General features: G+C 41.5%; 1 protein-coding gene across 1 annotated transcript in view; it reads left to right on the forward strand.

The window, feature by feature from the left end:
* Positions 1 to 19846, forward strand: part of LOC117874458 (ALK tyrosine kinase receptor-like) — a 129093-nt gene that overhangs the window by 3364 nt on the left and 105883 nt on the right. The window contains exon 3 of the mRNA XM_034764599.1: positions 15297 to 15452. Within this exon, the coding sequence (XP_034620490.1) occupies positions 15297 to 15452 (156 nt within the window). The remainder of the gene's footprint in view (positions 1 to 15296; positions 15453 to 19846) is intronic.

The following is a 19846-nucleotide window of genomic DNA, read 5'->3' on the forward strand; positions in this document are numbered from 1 at the left end:
AATTTATTAGAGCATAAGCTTTCGTGGACTACAGCCCACTTCTTCGGATGCATATAGAGTGGAACATATATTGAGGGGATATATATACACACATAGAGAGAGCATGAACAGGTGGGAGCTCTCTTACCAACTCTGAGAGGCCAATTAAGTAAGAGAAAGAAACTTTTGAAGTTTACATCTATAATGCTTTATATTTTCAAAACTCTTAAAAACCTCAACTAGTTTACTGATAGTATTTGAAGATAGTTCTGAATTTGGGTCAAGTATTTCCTATCACTTTCAGGATGTGCGGTTCAGAAGAGTGGGAGGAGTCTTGAAGCGGGGCTGATCACTTTTTGTCACCATTGCACCTGGGAGGGTTGGGATTTCCAGAGGTTGCTCTGGCCTATGGGTCTGCTTTAACTTACACCTGGACTGCAGTGGACCCCAAGGCACTATCCAGCAACCTGGAATACCCATAGGACAGTTTGCTTTGGCCACACCTCTGTATCCCAGGAACACTATAGCTTGGGGCCTGGCTGGTGCATGTTTCTGTGTGAAGTAGAGCCACTACACCAGCCCCTGGGGAACAAAACAAGAGGAATTGAGGTATAAAGGGACTGAACGCAGCCTAGTCAGGGCCCTATTTATTGTTCATCTGGTATAGTTCCTCCTTGCCAGAGGGAGAGGGAGCCTTTGGTATTCTGTGTTATGACACTCCTCCCCTCCCCCCCGCCCCATCTACCTAAAGGGCCTCAAGTCACAAAGGAAATCATTATCAAAGATGGGAACAGAACCCAACTCTTCACAGTCCCAGTTCCTTTACTCTCTGAAATGGCAAAGTGTCACTGAGGCCAGATGTGAGGTGGTGTTCTCAGCCAAATCTCCATTTTGACAGAGCCTATCCAGCCATCTATCCAATCTCAAAGGGATTTTTTTTTTAAATGTAAAAGAAAAAATGTTGAATATCACCAGGTCCCTCTTGCCCCCAACTCTGTTGTCTCCTTTGGAAGTTATCCCAAGTCCTCAGTATGTTGGTGTCCTTCACTGGCTCCCTTTGATTAGCTGTCTGCTCAGGATGGGTTTGCACTATAACGCCAAGTGGTTTATACAGAGAAAAGGAGAAATACTTTGCAGTTCTGTGGTTTCAAAGCACTTTGCAATCATTAAGTCTCACCTCACTCCTATGAAATGAGTAAGCATCTCCATTTTGCAGGTGGGAAAACTGAGGGACAGAGTGGTTAATCTGCTTCATATGCTCTGCATCACTGTGCGGTGCTCAGATACTACAGTCTTTAATATATTTATTCTCAGAACACCCCTTGAGTGAGGGAAGTGTTATCCCCATTTTAAAGATGGGGAACTCTGACACCGACTAAGGCCTGGCTCCACAAAGGTACTTAAGTGCCTGACTCTGAGACTTAAGCACGTGAGTCCCATTTTTAGGCAGCACTGTGATCCACAAAACTGACCTCCTGCTGCCTAAGCTGCTAAACTCACTCGTATTTGCAATAAAAGTTTCCAATGTGCCTATGTTTCTGCCTCTCTGGGCATGCACTCTGCGGCTTCACTCTAGGCCCTGAGATGCCGAAGCCCCAATGCAATCCACAAACTGGGGGAAGACAGATGTTTCCCCACCTAAGTCATGTGCAGGGCCTGAGCTGGTAGGTGAACTCAAAGGCTGCCTAGATCTACATAGAGCACCCTCGGTGAGGGGGAGAGAGGACCTTCCTTATAACCTTTAGTTCAGTGGTTGAGTACTCACTGGAGAAGTGGGAGACCACCAGTGCAATCTTCTACTCTGTCTAAGGAGGAGAAGGGATTTGAACAGGGTCCGTCACCTCTCAGGTGCGTGCCTAAACTGCTGGGCTATGGGATATTCTGAGGTGCTGCTTGTGACAGGTTGGATCACAGAAACCCCCTTGGGAACTGCCAACTGATGTGCCAAGATTACTTCTGCCCCTGCTTTCCCTGCCAGCCTGGGAATCCAGTACCCTGTCTTGCTGAGCCAGTCTGCTCTCACACAGACCCAGGATCTGAACCACATGCCCCAAAGCTGCAGACTTAACTGAAAACAACTTACAGAAGTGTTCCTGTCTTTAACACTCAGATGCCCAACTTCCAATGGGGTCTAAACCCCAAATAAATCAATTTTACCCTATATAAAGCGTATTCAGGGTAAACTCATAAATTGTTCACTCTCTATGACATGGATAGAGATATGCACAGCTGTTTGCCCCCCCCCCCCCAGTATTAATACATACTCTGAGTTAATTAATATGCACAGCTGTTTGCTGGTCCCCCCTCTCTCCCCCCCCAGGTATTAATACATACTCTGAGTTAATTAATAAGTAAAAAGTGATTTTATTAAATACAGAAAGTAGGATTTAAGTGGTTCCAAGTAGTAACAGAACAAAGTGAATTACCAAGCACGATAAAATAGAACATACAAGTCTATGTCTAAGAAAACTGAACACAGATAAAAACCTCACCAGTTAGCTTCCTTTTACAGACTAGTCTCCTTCTAATCTGGGTCCAGCAATCACTCACACCCCCTGTAGTTACTGTCCCTTGTTCCAGTTTCTTTCAGGTATCCTTGAGGGTGGAGAGGCTATCTCCTTAGCCAGCTGAAGACAAAATGGAGGGGTCTCCCAGGGGTTTAAATGGACTTTCTCTTGTGGGTGGCGATCCCCTCCTCTCTCCTATGCAAAGTCCAGCTCCAGGATGGAGTTTTGGAGTCACATGGGCAAGCCACCTGTCCATGCATGACTCAGTTTTTACCAGCCAAGCCACATTCCTGTGAAAGCTCAGATGTGGATTGGTATCTTCAAGTTCATTGTTGGCTTAAGTGGTTTTTGATTGGGCACTTAATTTGCACTTTTCTCAAGAAGCTGACCAAATGCTCTTGTAGGCTAGTTAAAATCAAGGAATTATACAGCCAGTATTCCTAACTTCAAGTACAAAAATGATACATGCATACAAATAGGATTAATTGATTCAGTAGATCATAACCTTTACAGAGATATGTTACATGGCATATGTAGCATAAAACATAGTCTAGTTATGTCATATATACATTCATAAGCATATTCCATAAAGCCTTATGGGGGGGCACCATCACAGTGCTCCCTCAATCTCTCCTATTGAAGTTGTTCTTCTTCAGTTAAATGATTGAGTAGTTAGATATGAATTAGGCTAGGGGGAGAGAGAGTGTGAGAATGTCTCACTAGTCCGGTCATTAGGGCACTCACCTGAGAGGTGGAAAATCTCTGTTCAAATCTCTTCTCATCAGCCAGATGGAGGAATTGAACCGGAGCTCTCCCACTTTCTAAGTGAGTTCCTTAACCACGGGGCTAATGGTTAAAGGGAGGGATTCCCCTCCCCCAGCTGTTTTATGTAAATCTAAGTGGCCTCTGAGGACACCAATCAGATCAAGCCCCACACATGACTTAGAGCAGCTATTTCCACCTCCCACCCCAGTTTTGTGGATTGCTAGCAGAGATAGGTGCCATCCTGTAGCCCAGACTTAGGCGCCTATCTCTGTGACAAGTGTGGGGCTTAGGACACACCCATCTCTTCCCATGCATTGTATAGGGAATTTAGCATATATCTACACTGAAATTAAACACCTGTGGCTGTCACTTGCTTGGGCTAAGGGGTCCTAGAACCTGGGCTCCAGCCTGAGCCTAAACATCTACACTGCAATTAAATAGCCCCTTAGCCTGAGCTCAAGTCAGCTGGCATGGGCCTGCCGTGGATGTTTAAGTGCAATGTACACATACACTTGGGCACCTAACTCAGGTGTTGTGGATTGTAATATTGTTCCTGTGATTTTTCTAGGTGCTGCAATGTCTAAGTCCCTTTGTGGATGTGGGTCTAACTGACTTAGACAAGGTCACATAAGATGTCTGGGGCAGGGCAAGGAATTTAACTCAAATCTCCTGAGTCCCAGGGTAGTGGCTTAACCACTGACACATCCTTCCTCCTAGGTTAAGTGAGTCATCCCAGGTCACACAGTAAATTACTGATTGTGAAATGTGTCAGAGTAGTAGCTGTGTTAGTCTATATCAGCAAAAACAATGAGGAGTCCTTGTAGCACCTCGTTAGCACTGACCCCCTCACTTGGTAAGGCAAGTCCCATCTTTTCATGTGCTGTATATTTATACCTGCCTACTTTTTTTCACTCCATGCATCTGATGAGGTGGGTTATAGCTCACGAAAGCTTACGCCCAAATAAATGTGTTAGTCTCTAAGGTGCCACAAGGATTCCTCCTTGTTTTTGAATGTGAAATAAAACCTAGACATCCTTTTTCACTAGAGAACTGTCTTTCCCTCTCCTAGAAGAAAGTGCTGCTGTTTGCAGCATTGAGGCACAATTGAGATTATTAGGGAGTGTTTAATAAAACTTCTATTAAAACTCTGTTTGTCTAATAGTCTGATGGGATCCATCTAATTAAGTGACTGGCATTGCTGACGTGGAGAAATATTAGTTTTCTTAATTACTTTTTTCCTGTTGGTCCTGTTAATGGATCAATTTCTTAGATTGAAAGATTGAATAAATTAATTTTTTACCACAAAAAAAAAAACACCCTAAACAAAACTAAACTCCCCTCCCCTCAAAATAAAATAAAAATAAAAAATACTGCTGAATTGGCTGCAATGGTTCTTCCAAGCAAATGTTTCATCACATTTGTGAAATTACATACAACTATCCCTAGAGGTAGTCGTCAGCGCCGGCTGTTGGAGAGGTTACTTCAATAGGAAGCTTTTACTCTTTTACAATACACTGTCTCATCAGTGCTAGCAGTTTTCCAGACCTGCTGCTCTACCTGAGCAGTGATTTATTTACCTACCATCGTGGAGATACAGAATTTCACCTGTCCTACAGAGAAGCAAGATTTTTTTTTTTTTATAGGAGCCCAATGTTGTTTAAGGGACAGGAAGAAATTTTAAGAGTCTAGATTTTTAGGCTTTCCTTTATTCTTTCTCCTTGTCAAGATGCTCTCTCTCCCTCCCACATGGCAGGGACTGAAGAATATGGGGTCAGCAAGCATTCTTAAGCATCTGTCGTGTAGTATATTAAGCTCCGCAGGGGTACGCAGGTTGGCTGCCACCTCACTACCACCTGTCCTTAACGTGAAGCAACCTTGTCTGAGCCTGCTGTGATCAGCTCCCTGAAACCACTAGCCTCTTGCAGCACAAGCACTGTCTTCCAAGCCCTTGCAGGCCTCAATCTCTCTGTACAGGTGGCAATGGGCAGACACCAAATTAAAATACTCAGAGAACTCCGTGCACTGTCCAGCTCCTCATCCACTGAACACTCACAGTATTACCAGATCTGCTGTTTCCAAAGGTACAAAACAGCTTGTAAGATTCAGCGAAGGACCAGCACTTTGCTTAATACCACTGCACTTATACTAAATCTTGTTTTCACTATAAATACATCTATTATTAAAGAATAGATTCAAGTGATAGAGAGTAAGAATATTGGAAACAAATATTACATATAGAACAAAATCAAATATGCTTTCTAGAGACTAAACTTAACTAACAAGTTACTCTCTTATCTAAAGAAGTTTATCTTACTCAACATTCTCTTCAGTGTTTTCAACCAAGCCTGGTTGAGACCCTTTTTGTACCCTCTTGTACCCTCTTGCCAGTTGTCATTAAGAGGCTCTTTGGTCACAAACAGAGATTAGACGTTCCTTTTGCTCGGGATAGGGGGACCAAAATCCAGGAAAACAATCTTGCTTTCCTTGTCTCTTTTTTCTCCTTCACCTGTAGACAATATTCCACTGGCAATATGCAATTTATGCAATAACTGATACAAGTATGAAGTACTATACAGTAATACAGTAAGAAAACAAATTGCCTTTTTCTTCTTCAGGTATTCATTTTCCCTAGAAACCACCTTAATTATTTTTTTTGGCAATGAGTCCCCTTTTAAGGCTTGTCAAAATATGACAGTTTGCAGTCTGCTACTATGTTGAGTCAACTGGAATATGAGTTTCCTAACAATCCTCTTTAGAATCAGTTCTTTAGACATTTGTACAGAACGTGCATTAGAAATTTCCTTTCATAGAGATGTTTGTCTTGTGTGCATGAGAGATTTGGGGGGACAAATATTTCTATCTCTGAGCACGTGCACTATAGCTGGACCCACATAATCTGCCACTTTCTTATGGCTGGAGGAATGGAAATGAGATCTGTGTTGGCTGTTTTATTCCCCCATGAGATCTCTTGACAGACTGTACTTATAACTGATTGATGAAGGAATCCTGGTTCCTTTTCTTTGTAGCCTGATTTTGAATGAACGAAGTAGCTGTCACAGATTTTGGTGACTGACTCTACAATGCACATAAAGGAATAGGGAAGACATAAAGTGACTGCTGTCAGTTTAGAGATCCGTGTAACAAACAAATGAGTGGCTGTGTTGTTTAATCTAAGAAGTGGGCACTCAGATGTTATTTGCCACTGTTGGATTAATTTAAAGGCTTTTGGCAGAGTTGAGTTCTCTACCTTTACTTCTCCAAAGATAGAGGTAACATGTCCTAGTGATTAGTGCACAGGCTTAAAGTCAGGACTTCTGAATTTTATTGCCAGCAATTTACAGTGTCTTTGTAGAACAGATGGATCTTCTTATTCTAAGCTCATATGGTATTTTAGATCTAGCACGGAACATGTTCAGAGTGTGTTCAAATCATTGAGGGAGGGGATAAGTGTTTCTCCCATTTAAAAAATGGCAAGGGGGGTTGGGAGGGTGGATGATGTCACAGGATATCTGGCCCTTTATGGGGAGTAGGGCCCAGCCCCACCTGTGATTGTGGCTATGTCTACACTACAGACAGTACAGCCACACAACTGTGGTGCTGCAGGCTAGGAAGAAGAAGAGAGTAGAGAGGCTCACCTTGACTCTGTTTTTTGAGTATCTTTCATTTATGGGATGGCCTTCCCATGACTCTAAGGGTATGTCTACTGTGCTGGCCCATTCTACCGGTAGCTGACTCAGGCGCGTGGCACTCAAGCTAGGAGACTAATTGCTGTGTAGACCTTTGGGCTCAGGCTGCAGCCCAAGTTCTGAGACCCTCCCAGTCACAGGCTTTGGAGCCTGGGCTCCAGGCCAAGCCAGAGTACCTACACTGCCATTAAACATCCCCATGAGCCTAAGTCAGCTGGCATGGGCCAGCCACCGTTTTTTTAATTGCAGTGCAGACATACCCCAAGACAATGCTAACTTTTGCAAGACATTTGCAATACCAGCCCTCCCCAGGATGTGAAGATGGGACTTTGGGATGGATGGCAAACACATTTGTGGGACGGACCTAATTTCCCTGGGACTGTCCTACAACCAATGCTGCTTTTTCCTGGAAGGTGTGGAGTTAATTTTGAGTGCATCTAGTGCTCCTACAGCTGTCAAATTGATAGCCAGGGAGAACGAAGTCTAGCATTTTCCCAGCAAATGGGCAGTAACCATGTAAGTTCTTTCACCCTAGCCCCACTACACAGCCCACTGCCACCCACCACTGTCTTAACTTGACATCTCCCTGCACTGTGACAACATGACTGAAGAATCATAGGGTGATTCTTCTTCTTCTGGTGTAGATAGGGTTAAAATGGGATTCAAGACTAACCTTATAGGAGGCTCCCAGACTCCTAAAACTGTCTGTCCCATGCCATCTATACCTAAAAGGAACTGGGAAAGCTTTAGGAACTTTTTCTCTGAGATTAGTAACTGAAAACTCAATTGTTCAGTCCCCTATCATGAATTAAAAGCTTTATAGGCCTTAAATACTGAGTATATAGAGGTTAGTGGGTGTTAATGGAGGTCCCAGATCTTACTCAGCAGAGCGTTTCTCCACTATACAATTTAAATTATCTCTCTTCCCCAGTGAATAAATGTCAATACAGTATTTATTTAAAAAGAAACCTACCGTGGTAAGAATGTTTGATCCCTGTCCACTCTCTAGCTTCTGCCATTGTTACAACTGGTAGCGCCACCCTGTTGAGTGTTGGACATGAATTAGTCAAATTTTTGCCAACAGAGGCAAGATTTTTGATTTAGATGCCTATATCTGAAAATATGGCGTACGGGACAGCTGGTTAAATACCCAGTTGATATGTTTGTGCATAAGCATAGGGCTGAGTGTGGGTGGGATTCACACTTAGTCAGAGAAGGGATAAATCAATCCTTGATAATTCCATTTCAAAACATGGTGATCCAAGGGAGGGCTATGATCCTGAAAGTCAGAAAGAGAGGAGATGGAAAAAGACCTTTCTTAGGGGGGAGAGTTGGAACATACAAACTTATTTATATAAATAAATTCCTTGTTCTTTCCAAAGAGCCAACTCTGGTTTCCCTTACACCAGCTGCCTCATAATGAGTGTGTGTGTGTGTGTACTGGATAGTGAAGGAAGGGGAGCTGTCATATTGAAGGATATTTTCCAGTAGATCTCACTATTAAGATGTTCTTCTTGAGATCTGGTTTATATTTTGTTTTTACTAGGCTTTTTTTGTATAATTGAAAACTTTCACCAGCATAACTAAAATGGAGGTAGTTGCTATTCATATTGGAAAACTTACACCAACATAACTAACATAGATATAGTTATACCAGTGCAAATCCTTAATTATTTTTATTATTTATTTCTGTTCATCACACATAGTTAAGCTTAGCAATAACTCTGTGTTAGTTTGTAATGAAACTGGACTAACTACCAGTCTAAAGAAGACAATGATTATAGCAAACATATGTTGACTGTACCAGAAGTTTTAATAGTTGGCAGTGTGCTACAAGTTATGCACAAATTCTATTTTGAATCAACTATATTGGTTAACCTATCTCTTGGTGAAAAGCTTAATGCTCACTTCAGAAAGGCAGTCACCACATTCAGTCAATTGACCAAACACATGTGAGATAACAGGAAATTGGCATTAAACATGAAAATATGAGTTTACCAGACATGTGTCCTGAGAACACTTCAGTATGGTCCTGAGCACACTGCTGTACAGCAGGCATGAGAGAAGGCTAAACGCCTTCCACACCCGCTGTCTTCTTCCTATTTTAAATATCAAGTAAGAAACTAAAGTTCCTGATACCATAATCTTTGAGAAAACAAAATTGCCAACCCTAATTACAGTTCTAAAAAACAGATATCTTCATTGGTTTAGTTATCTGTACTGGATGGATGATGGACTCATTCTAAAGGACCTACTGCATGGAGAATATGTGGCTGCTCTAAGGCCACTGGGCTGTTGTAGGCTCAGGTTCAAAAATGTTTGCAAGAGGGATTTGAAAACTTCCAACATCAACATTACAAGCTCCAAAGAGTCAGCTAACAACAGGCTACACTGGAGGGTGGTGCTGGAGGGCTGTGCTATACAAGGGCTGGAAGGAGTCAAAGAGGTTGAAGAGAGGTGGTTGAGAAAATGGGAAGAACAAAGAGGAAATTACAGCAGGTGTCCTAGCAGCAGTAGAGCACCAGATTCATCTTCTGGCCCTGTGCGTTATGCTTGCACCATCTGTGACAAGGACTGCCATGCAACAACTGGACTTTTTAGTAACTTGTGATGCTGCAGCATGACACATAGTAACAAAACGGCTTTGGCATTTTCACCATCAACTTTTGAGATGGACAGAAGACATCTATCTGCTGTGTATTTATTTGTATTATCGTAGCACCTAGGAGCCCAGTCATGGACCAGAGCCTCATTTGCTAGGTCCTGTTCAAATATAAAACATATACACAAGGTCTTAACATCACTTCTCGATTACGATTTCCTACCTTCTCAATCAGGTAGTGACTTGCTTTATCTTTCTTAGCCAGATTTGGTAAGTTGGCATTTCCTTATATAGCCAGCAAGTTGTGATACACACATTGATGGCTACAACCAAAATCTTAAACAGGTGGGTGTTTACCTTTTTTTTGATTGTAAGCAACCAAGGTTAATTTATTTTCCATTTAAAAGTATAATGTTGTAACAGATTTATTATAAATTGTCTGGACATTCAAGAAACTGGAAGATGTAACGAGCCTTCAACATCTATGCTATATTTTAAAAGTGCCTTTGTGATTTACTGGACTTAGCATCTCCTTTAGAGCATTTATGATCCATAGTGTTCATATAGCTACTGCATAAACACATACCTATAGATATAAATCTTTGTGAAAATCTCATTGCAAAAAAAAACTACTGAGTATGCACAATTGTCACCTTCTAGTCTTATTTGGGGAGTGGCTGGGGGAGGAAGTGGAAGGGGAGCTTGGAAAAAAATCTCTGTAGGTTCTACTAAATTTAATTACTTCTCCTACAGTGTATGTTTATTTGAAAAAGGAAAATGATGGCTTATTTAATCAAATAAACTTCAAAAGCAAACAGTTATTTTCCTACACTGCTAAACACACAGAGAGCATTGTGTAGGATTTAAACATAAGACAAAGATCAGAAAAGGGAGGTGAAAGACCTGTTGTGGGTGCATTAAAAATTGACGAGTAAATTTGTATTTGTGGAAGGAAGCAATTTGTGGAAGGAACGGATTCTTAGATGTTATAAGGAACCCTATGCTTGTAGATGTGGTATTGTCCTGCAGCAGCTACCAAAGAAGGTTCCTTACAACTCAAGAACAGCTAGTAAATGAGCTTACATATAATATATATGAAAATCATTTACTCTACATTGTGAACTGAGCATTAACTTCATTTGAGAGGAAGAATGGTCCTGTGATTAGGTTGTTGGCCTGGGACTGGGGAGATTTGTTTTCAATTTCCTCAATACTTTTGATTTTAATTTCAATACCACTGTCTTCCTGTGTGACCTTTAGCAAATCACTTAATCCCCATGCCCTCATTTCCTAACCTGCAGAAAAGTTAGTACTTCCCTAGTGCACGAGGGTGTTGTGAGAATAAATTCATTAAAGCTTGTGAAGTGGTCAGATACTATCGTGATAATGCGTGTATAAGTCCCCTAAATAGATGTAAATGATTAATCAAATCAGACACTTTTTTTAAGGTGTATATGAGTCAAATACAGCATCTTCCTATGCAAAATGATCTATTTTAAATGTTGTTCTGAGCTGCATTCAGCCAGGCTGATCCAAGGAGGTATATGTTACACACCTCCCTGTGCCCCATGGGATTCAACACGAGGGAAGACAGGTGTTCTAGTCATCCCCAGCCTTTCCTCTGGGTTCCCATTGCAGACAGGCAGCTTTAACTGCCATGAGGGGCACACTACTGAGGAGATATTTATTTGTTTCTTGTTGAGTTGTATTACTGGAGTGCTTGGATACCTCAGTCATAGACCAGGGTTTCACTGTACTAGGTGCTTTACAAACACAAAACAAAGGCAACAGAGGGTCCTGTGGCACCTTTGAGACTAACAGAAGTATTGGGAGCATAAGCTTTCGTGGGTAAGAACCTCACTTCTTCAGATGCAAGGTTCTTACCCACGAAAGCTTATGCTCCCAATACTTCTGTTAGTCTCAAAGGTGCCACAGGACCCTCTGTTGCTTTTTACAGATTCAGACTAACATGGCTACCCCTTTGATACTTGAAAACAAAGGCAGTTTCTGTCCTGAGGCGCTTACAGTCTAACTAGAAAACAGAAGGCAACAGGTGATTACAGACAGATGGGGAGCAAAAGGAAACAATAAGATAAAACTGAACAGCATAAACAGAGGTTTCAGCAGACCAGCAGCCTAGCTGGTGTCAAGTTTCTGTAGGCATCCCAGTAGGGGAGGGTTTGAAGGAAGACAATGAGATGGCTTTGCGGATATTTAGAGGGAGCCGCTTCCGTGCTTGAGGGGTGGCATGAGAGAAAACACAAAGGTTCTTGTTTGAAAATTGTAACAAATGAGAGATGAAGGGTGGCATCACTAGCACAGTGGAGGCAGGTGGTTATGTCTTGATAGTGTGAAAGAGAAGATGGGTGAGGGAGCATGGACCAGTTAATTTAATGGCTGTCCTTTCCATGCATCCTTTCTGGCCTGGGCCACCCAAGGGGGTCAGTTTTGACCTTCTAACATTAGAAAGCCAAAGTTTTTTTTCATTTCATGATGAGTTTCAGTTACGGGTCAGCTCTTTACAGTTATTGGCCAAGCTATGCATGCTTATAAAGGGAGATTTATAATGTAAATGCTGGGAAGTGGGGAATGGAAAAGGCAGATGATGATATACAAAATATGCAAGACACATGAAATACATATGTAATAGTGTCATCCATGTCCTCCTTCCGCCTATTGTCTCCTATGCTTATACCTTGCATTTTGTCTCAAATTAGGCACTGAGCCTGGGAGCATTTAGACAGGAGGGTAACTTCACACATGTGAGAAGTCCCATTAAAGTTCTATGGGACTATTTATGTGTACAGTTAATACTTATGTATGTGCCTTTCATGATTGGAGTCTTAGACTGTAAACACTAAAGAGCAGGGATATTGCAATGTTTTTGTACAGTACTTCGCACAATGGAACCTTGATTCTGGTTGGGGCTTTTGGAGATGCCATAATACAAATTACAAATGTATATGGTATTCTAAATAAATATGGTGCCCCCAGAAACTATTCTGGTGGGGCATATACAAATGTTGGTAGTGATAAATAGTTTAGATTAATGGAAAAGGACGAGTTCAGAACGAGCTCACCAAAAAGTCACATGCTTTTAAATCTCTCTCCTTTGATTCGTGTTGGCATAGGCAGGACTAATATTAAATCATAGGCAGGACTAATATTAAATCAAAGCTGTTTGGCTCTTCTTATGTCTTTTTGTGTGCTGGCACAAAACTGAAGAGACTCTTGCACTTTATAGATTTTTAGTAAATCCTGAAGAATGGAAAACAATGTCAGGAAATTAAGAAAGTTTGGTGGCAGTGTTGTAAACACTGGGTAGCATGTATGTGGAACAGCATTCCCCTGCTGGGTGGAATCAAATCTGCTCTACTATATCATAATTAAGGCTAAAACTTTGTCATGGATATTTTTAGTAAAAGTCACGGATAGGTCCCTGGTAAAAAAGAAAAACTAACAGAAGCGATGACCTGTCTGTGACTTTTACTAAAAATATCCATGACAAAATGGGGATCTGTGGGTTCCCATGCTGTCTGAAGTGGGCAGCTGCGCAGGGGCTAGGAGCTCTCTGCAGTAGCTGGGGGCTGTGGGGTTCCCTGCTGCTCAAGGCGGCCAGGAGCTCTGGGGGTTCCCCCACCACTAGCAACTCCAGGGGCTTCCGCCACCTGTGGCCGATGGGAGCTCTGGGGTACCCCGCAGCGGCTTGGAGCTCCAGAGCCTATCAGGCGGTGTGGGTACCCCACAGCTCCCTGCCCCTGTGGGTGGTGGGGGACCCTGCAGATCCTGACCACTGCAGGCTGAAGTCACGGAGATCACTGGAAGTCATGACCTCCGTGACTAAATTGTAACCTTAATCATAACCTTTATATTGCTAAAATGTTATTCTCTAACTCTAGAGATAGAGCCAACACATTTGCAATAGAAAGACTTGAGTTCTATCCTTGCTGCTACTGTGTGTTATGCATGTCCATCGATTTGTTACATTTATTATCTCCGTGGTGTGACAAAGGAATTGACAAAATACATGATTAGAAAGTAGAATGTAAAAAAAACAAAAAACAAACACTAGAGCTCGCTGATTCCATTTCCTCATTAAAGAGGTGAATTATCTGAAAGTATAGAGAAAAGGCAATAGTATTAACTTTAGGATTAAAAGATGTTATATCAGCAGGAGAATTGTCTGAACTGCATAAATATATGCAGTTTAGGAAGAAATGAGGTGCTTAACAGAGAATGTAATTGAAGTTTAAAAAAAATCTTAGTTTGACTAATGTCAGTTTAAATTATTTGTTTTAATCTCACAATAGTGGCATGAGAGTGGATACTAAAGAAAATCTCCAGAGAACTGCATTTTCCTTCAAAAGGGCCTTAAGTGTAGGCTTTTCAAAAATATCTAAGGGCCAGTTTTTAAAGGTATTTAGGCACCTAAACATGCAGATAAGTGCCTTGTGGGATTTTTCAAAAGGGAGTTTGGTTCCTAGATGCTTGGAAAATCCCATTAGGTGCCTGTCTCTATCTTTAGGCACATACACATCTTTATAAATCTGGCCCCGAGTTTATTCAGAAGCACAAGTCTCATCCAAAATCTGTGGACTGTTAACTGCAGACCAAGGCTGGGGAAGTCAACATACTAGGGGCTTTTAAAAAATAAAGGAGGAAAAATCATTGGACATAGTAGTTGGAGATGAATTCAACACGTTACTGTATGTTGTCTTGGACAACTTTACTCCATAATGTGATGGTGAAAATACTGTCTTCCGAGAAGGGAATCTTAATTGCACCAGCATCTTTAGAAAAGTGAAAAAAAAAGAGGACTTGGTGCCGGTAAAAGGTGTGGGTAGCGAGCTTTGGTGGTTGAAGTCCCACTGTCCACAGGACACTCAGCAGCAAATCAAGCTTCCACTGCTGCACTAATGTGCCTCACCTTGAAGGACCACTTTTATGAGTGAAAGGTCACTTCAGTCACCAATGAGCCATTTAACCCCAGGTCTCTCTTTTGAGACTGCCATACAATATAGCAGTTGTGCTCACGGTTGGTGAGTTGCAGAACCCCTGTCCTCCAGGAGCTGGTCTGAGACCAGTAATTCATAGACCACTGAACTGTCTTCAGATTGTAATGAGTTTCTATTGACTTGGGCGGAATTTGAACTGACATCCTATAATAGAAAAGCTCTATATCCAATTTCCCTCAATCTCTGAGATATCCAGTCACCTTTCTCTAATCAGGGGTAGTCAATTATTTTTTTTGTCAAAGTCCAAATTTCTTGGTCAAGGTATAGTCAAGGTCCAGACTCCAGAGCAAATAATAAAAAATAACAACAATAATGATAATAAGTAAATAATTTTGGGGTCTCTTCAAAAGCGTCTGGTGGTCTGGATTTGGCCCGCAGGCAGTCTGTTGACTACCCCACTTTAGATCATTTTTTTCCTGCTTTAAAATCTTTGCTGGCCCTCTTTCCCCCTAAGAGATGTGGTGGCCTCTGGCCCTTCCTCTTGGTTTGCTGCTGCTCTGTTCACCCCACAAGGCAGCTTTAGAGTTTGGTTTATTCTGAACTCCTCTCCTGTCTATCATTTGTTCTGATCTGAACTTACCTGTGTCCTTTTTACTTGGAAAGGGAGTAAAATGCAAGGAGAAACATGACTACAAATAAGTCCTAACTTATTAGTCCTAACTTAGTAAGAAATATGACTGATTAGGAGGGGAGAAGTTGGATTTTATTAATCCTGTATGTACTGTCTCTTTTCCTGTAACAGTGTTTGACTGCAATTTTGAATTGCCTTGTGAGCTGGAATATTCTCCTCCACTGAAGGACAAAGAAAACCACAACAGGACCTGGCACAGAGTGAGTGCAGAGGAGCTAAACTTTTTGGATGGACCAAAGAGAGATCACTCTGAGGATTCACCTAGAGGTAGGATGAGCAAGTGTATTTAGTCTCTTTAAAATAATGGTGGTGTGCTTGTAGATACCACACCCTATACAATGTTTGGGGCAATTCTGTTCTTTTCTCTGTGGCAAGCAACAAGTGAACTTAAGGGAATCACTCTGTCTGTAGGAAGCAAAATAAGACTGGATTGAAATCCGCTTTGGGATTGTAAAAACCTGAACCAGACTGGACTCTGGACATTGCACTTGGAGTTGAATAATAATATTTTACACATCTATAGCACCTTTCCTCTGAGGTTATTGGTGGAGGAGAAAGGATGAATTCTGCTTCGCATCACCCTGGGTATACTGAGGCGCATGGAGTTTGATGTGCTCAAAGTCATTCTGTGAGTCAGTAGAAGAGCAGAGAATAAAATCCATGTGTTCTGCATTATTGTCCATTGCTAAACCCTAGGCATAGATGTCTTACTTGTAAGCCAGTGCAGACAAATTTCTTGTCAGGATTTAAGATTTTTCCATCAAAGCTATTTAGAGAGAAAATAAAGACTAAGCATTTGACATTATCATCAGTAAAGCAATGTATATTTAAATAAAGAGATCTAGAAGTAGGAAAAGTAAAAAGTGTGTAAGTTTTCGTTTCTCCCTCTTTTGAATCAAAGATGGCTTCTTTGACCTTCTTGGGTATTTTTTTAATTCTGCTTTTAATCAAACCTGACAACAGCAGCATATTTCATACATATTATAAATGACAAAAGGATCAGCAAGCTGCACTTTGCCTTCTTAATCCTAAAAGAGTAGCGGCAAATCCCACCCCCCCCTTCTACCTGTTGTGGGTACCTGCTTGAAAACTGCCCCTGCTAAAAGTCAGGGTGTCATTTAAGTGGCTGGAACCACAAATGGGAGAGGAAAGTAGGGATACATCCAAATAAATGTTGGGGAAAGTTTCCTCTGCAACCTCACTCTATATTAGTCTCAGAAAGACATCTTTATTTCTTCTGTCTTCACCATGAACTATGCTTTCCCATGTGCTTCCCAAAAAGTATTCTTTATGCATCAGCTTTTAGTGCCTGTTCCTTCAACCTTACTCATGTTGAGTTATCGCATTGATTTAAGAGATTTATCATGGATGGGTAGAAAGACTGGACTGATGAAAGAAATGTCAGGATCAGGACCCCATTGTGCTAGACACCGTACAAACACATAGGATGATGAAGCTTATGTTCATTGCATTTTGTCTTAAATTTGATTGTAAGAAACAATAGGAAGGAAGGGGGGAGAAGAGAAGGAAGAATAGCAGTAATGAGAGCAATTGAAGTAGCCTAGCTAAGTGCAATGCACAAAATAAAGTCCCTGCATCAGAGAGAGATGTACCCAATGCAGGATGAATTGGGTAAACCAGAAATGGGATGCTTTACATGAAGGTGTTAAATATTTAAATCTTCTCCTTTCACTTCTTATGGAAATTCTGGCTGACTGGGACTTAGAATGAGAAGGGTGGTTGCTTGGTGACCTGCTGTGAGAGGAGGTTCCATACTGAAAGGGCAGTGGGGAGGAAGGCATGGAGACAGAAATGGGAAGGTGTGATGAGGCTGGAATAGTTGGTGGAGTAGCGAGAGAATGAAGGAACCCAGTAGGATAAGAAGTCCAAGATATAGAGAGGGCCTTGAAACCATGAGAAAAGAGTTTAAACTCAGTGGGTGAAATCCTGGCCTTTTTAGGGTATGTCTACACTGCAATTAAAAACTCATGGCTGGCCGGTGCCAGCTGACTCAGGCTAATGGCCTGTTTAATTGCAGTATAGATGTTCGGACTTGGGCCGCAGGCTGGGCTCTAAGACCCTGTGAGATGGGAGGGTCCCAGAGCTTGGGCTGCAACCCAAGCTCCAACATCTATACAGTAGTTGAGCAGCCCCTTAGCCCAAGCCCCAGAAGCCCAAGCCAGCTGGCGCAGGCCAGTCACAGGTGTCTAATTGCAATGTAGACATACCCATAGAAGTCAATGGGCGTTTCACCCTTGGGTGAAATCCTGGCCCTCATGTCGTCAGTGTAGTTTTCAAGGGAGTAAATTCTCTATCTGTGAATGTGTTCTGGATCCTGCTTCTGTGATCATTAAGCTTTGAATAATTAGTAATTGGTCTTTCAAGGATTTGTTTTCATTCTGGTGTAAATGTTTCAATGTTGGACTGAGGTTTAAAGTCCAACCTGAGCTAGAGGGATAATGAAGTCATTCGGCTGACACGGGGAGGGGACTAGAGTAGGAGCCTGTGCAGTCGATGGAGTCAGACTTGGATTTGTTTGGGGTTTTTAAACAAATAGACAAATTGCGGGTAGTCAATAATTCATTTTGTGGTGACTCAAGCCCTTGCAGCACCTCTTGAAAAGCCTTGCAGTTCCCAAATGACTGTAACTTCTTTTGCATATGAAGATGGATTTGAAAATTCTACACTCATAGGTTTCTATTTTACATCACTTTAATTACAGCTGCTTGGCACAGAGACATTTTGTGTGGTCTGTTTCAATCTGAAATAACTAAGCACAGAAATTCCAACCCCCACTGTTTGTTTCCTGCACAGCGTACTTCCAATTATGCGAGTCCCATTTCATCTCCATTCATGAACTGTAATGAACAGAAGTAAATAAGCAGATAGCATAACCCGATTTTGAGTCATTTTAACTCATCCTTGTCACTTGACTATCAAGTCATGTCAAGTGAATTTCCTATTAATCAAGACAAATACCCCAAGCCTGCTTCCATTATCCTCCCTTTATGTATAAAGATTAGTAGAAATTCACTGATAATATTTGACACTGAGAAGCAATATTCCCAGCTGTGACTTAGACTCAGTGTATGAATTTGGATAAACTTCTCGCAACCCTAGTATCCCCTTTTGAAAAATGGAGGTAATAGCATTTATATACATTTTGAAAACGTTGAGATTCACAGAAAAAAGGTGCTAGTAATTATTCAATGATATTAATTATTACATTATTAAAACCACCTGAATGGTATACTCTTGCTACAGAAAACTAGTGGATATTTGTAAATGAGGCACCTTTCAGTGTATGTATTAGGGAATAACCGTGGTGCATTACAGTTATACAGCAAGCTTTTCACTAAAGGTTCCCCCCTCCCCCAGTTAGTGGATCAATCAGCTATGTCCAAGACAATGCAATAAGTTGTGAATCTGCCACTTTAGGCCCTTATCCTGCAAAGTGTTATATATATGCTTAATTTCTCCCAAGCAACTAGCTCCATTGAAGCCAATGGGATGTTCACATTCTTAAAGTTTATGTGTAAGTCTTTGCAGGTTCAGAGCCTTATTATATTTAAATTTCAGTAGGAGCCTGATTCAAAGTCCACTGAAGACAATGGGAAAGACTTGCACTGACTTTGCTGGACTCAGGATCAGGCCCATATGCATGTTAGTGACTAGGTAACCCGTTGTGGGCTACCACATTTTTTGTAATTCATGAATAAGAAAATAAATGCCATAAAATATTCAGGAATACTGCATCATAGAAAGTATTCATTTATTTTGACAAGTATGATTAATTTTTAATTATTTATGATACTTCGTAATATACTCTACCAGCAAATGTACAGCAATATATTTTGTAGTGAAATATTAGTAATAGATCTTGCTGCAGTGCTATCCCTGCCATTAAATCTTTGCTAAGAAGGCAGATGAGACAACTAGATTTTTGGTTAAAATGACTGGGTTTGCAGATTAGTGAAGTTCTACTGTATCTGTTTGTTATATCCCAAGTAAAACAGAGAGATTTCTCTCTTCATCAAAAATCAAAATGTGGCCAAACCAGAACCTCTGTCTCTGAATTCTGGATCCAGATTCAAGTTTCCTATGCCTGTGGGTGCCATTCAGTCACAGTCCTGAAGTGTGTATGTGTGGGAGGGTTGATTGGGGAGAGGGGTTGAGACTGGGCCACCACATCAAGAGCTCCAGGAAACACAGTACCTCAGGGATGTACAGTGCTTCCCAGAAAGGCACAATCCTTCTGTGTGCCATTGGTATCACCTCATAAGAAGATGCTGCATGTGCTCTCCAGATCCAGAAGGAATCCAGGCTCTGCCTTTTTCCAACAACATTTGAGGAGAGGGAGGGTGTATATACTGATGCACTTGCAGGGAGCAATATCTGTGTGCTCAGAGTTCAAAGACTACAGTTATGGCTGGCCCGTGAGTCAGATGTACAAGGAGAAAGCAAAGATTCCTTGCAGTCCCGGTACTTCCCCTGTGCCTTCCCTCCTGCTCATCTACCTATGGAAGAAGGAGCAACAGTTAGATTCAAACAGACAAAATGCAAATTGGATCCAAATTTGTATTTTTTCAAATCTCCAGGTCTTCAGATTCAGACCTATAACAGCTTTAAGCCACAAACTCAGAGATCTGTCTTGTATATGA

This window comes from Trachemys scripta, chromosome 3 (genome assembly GCF_013100865.1).
Source record: "Trachemys scripta elegans isolate TJP31775 chromosome 3, CAS_Tse_1.0, whole genome shotgun sequence".
Lineage (NCBI taxonomy): Eukaryota > Metazoa > Chordata > Testudines > Emydidae > Trachemys > Trachemys scripta.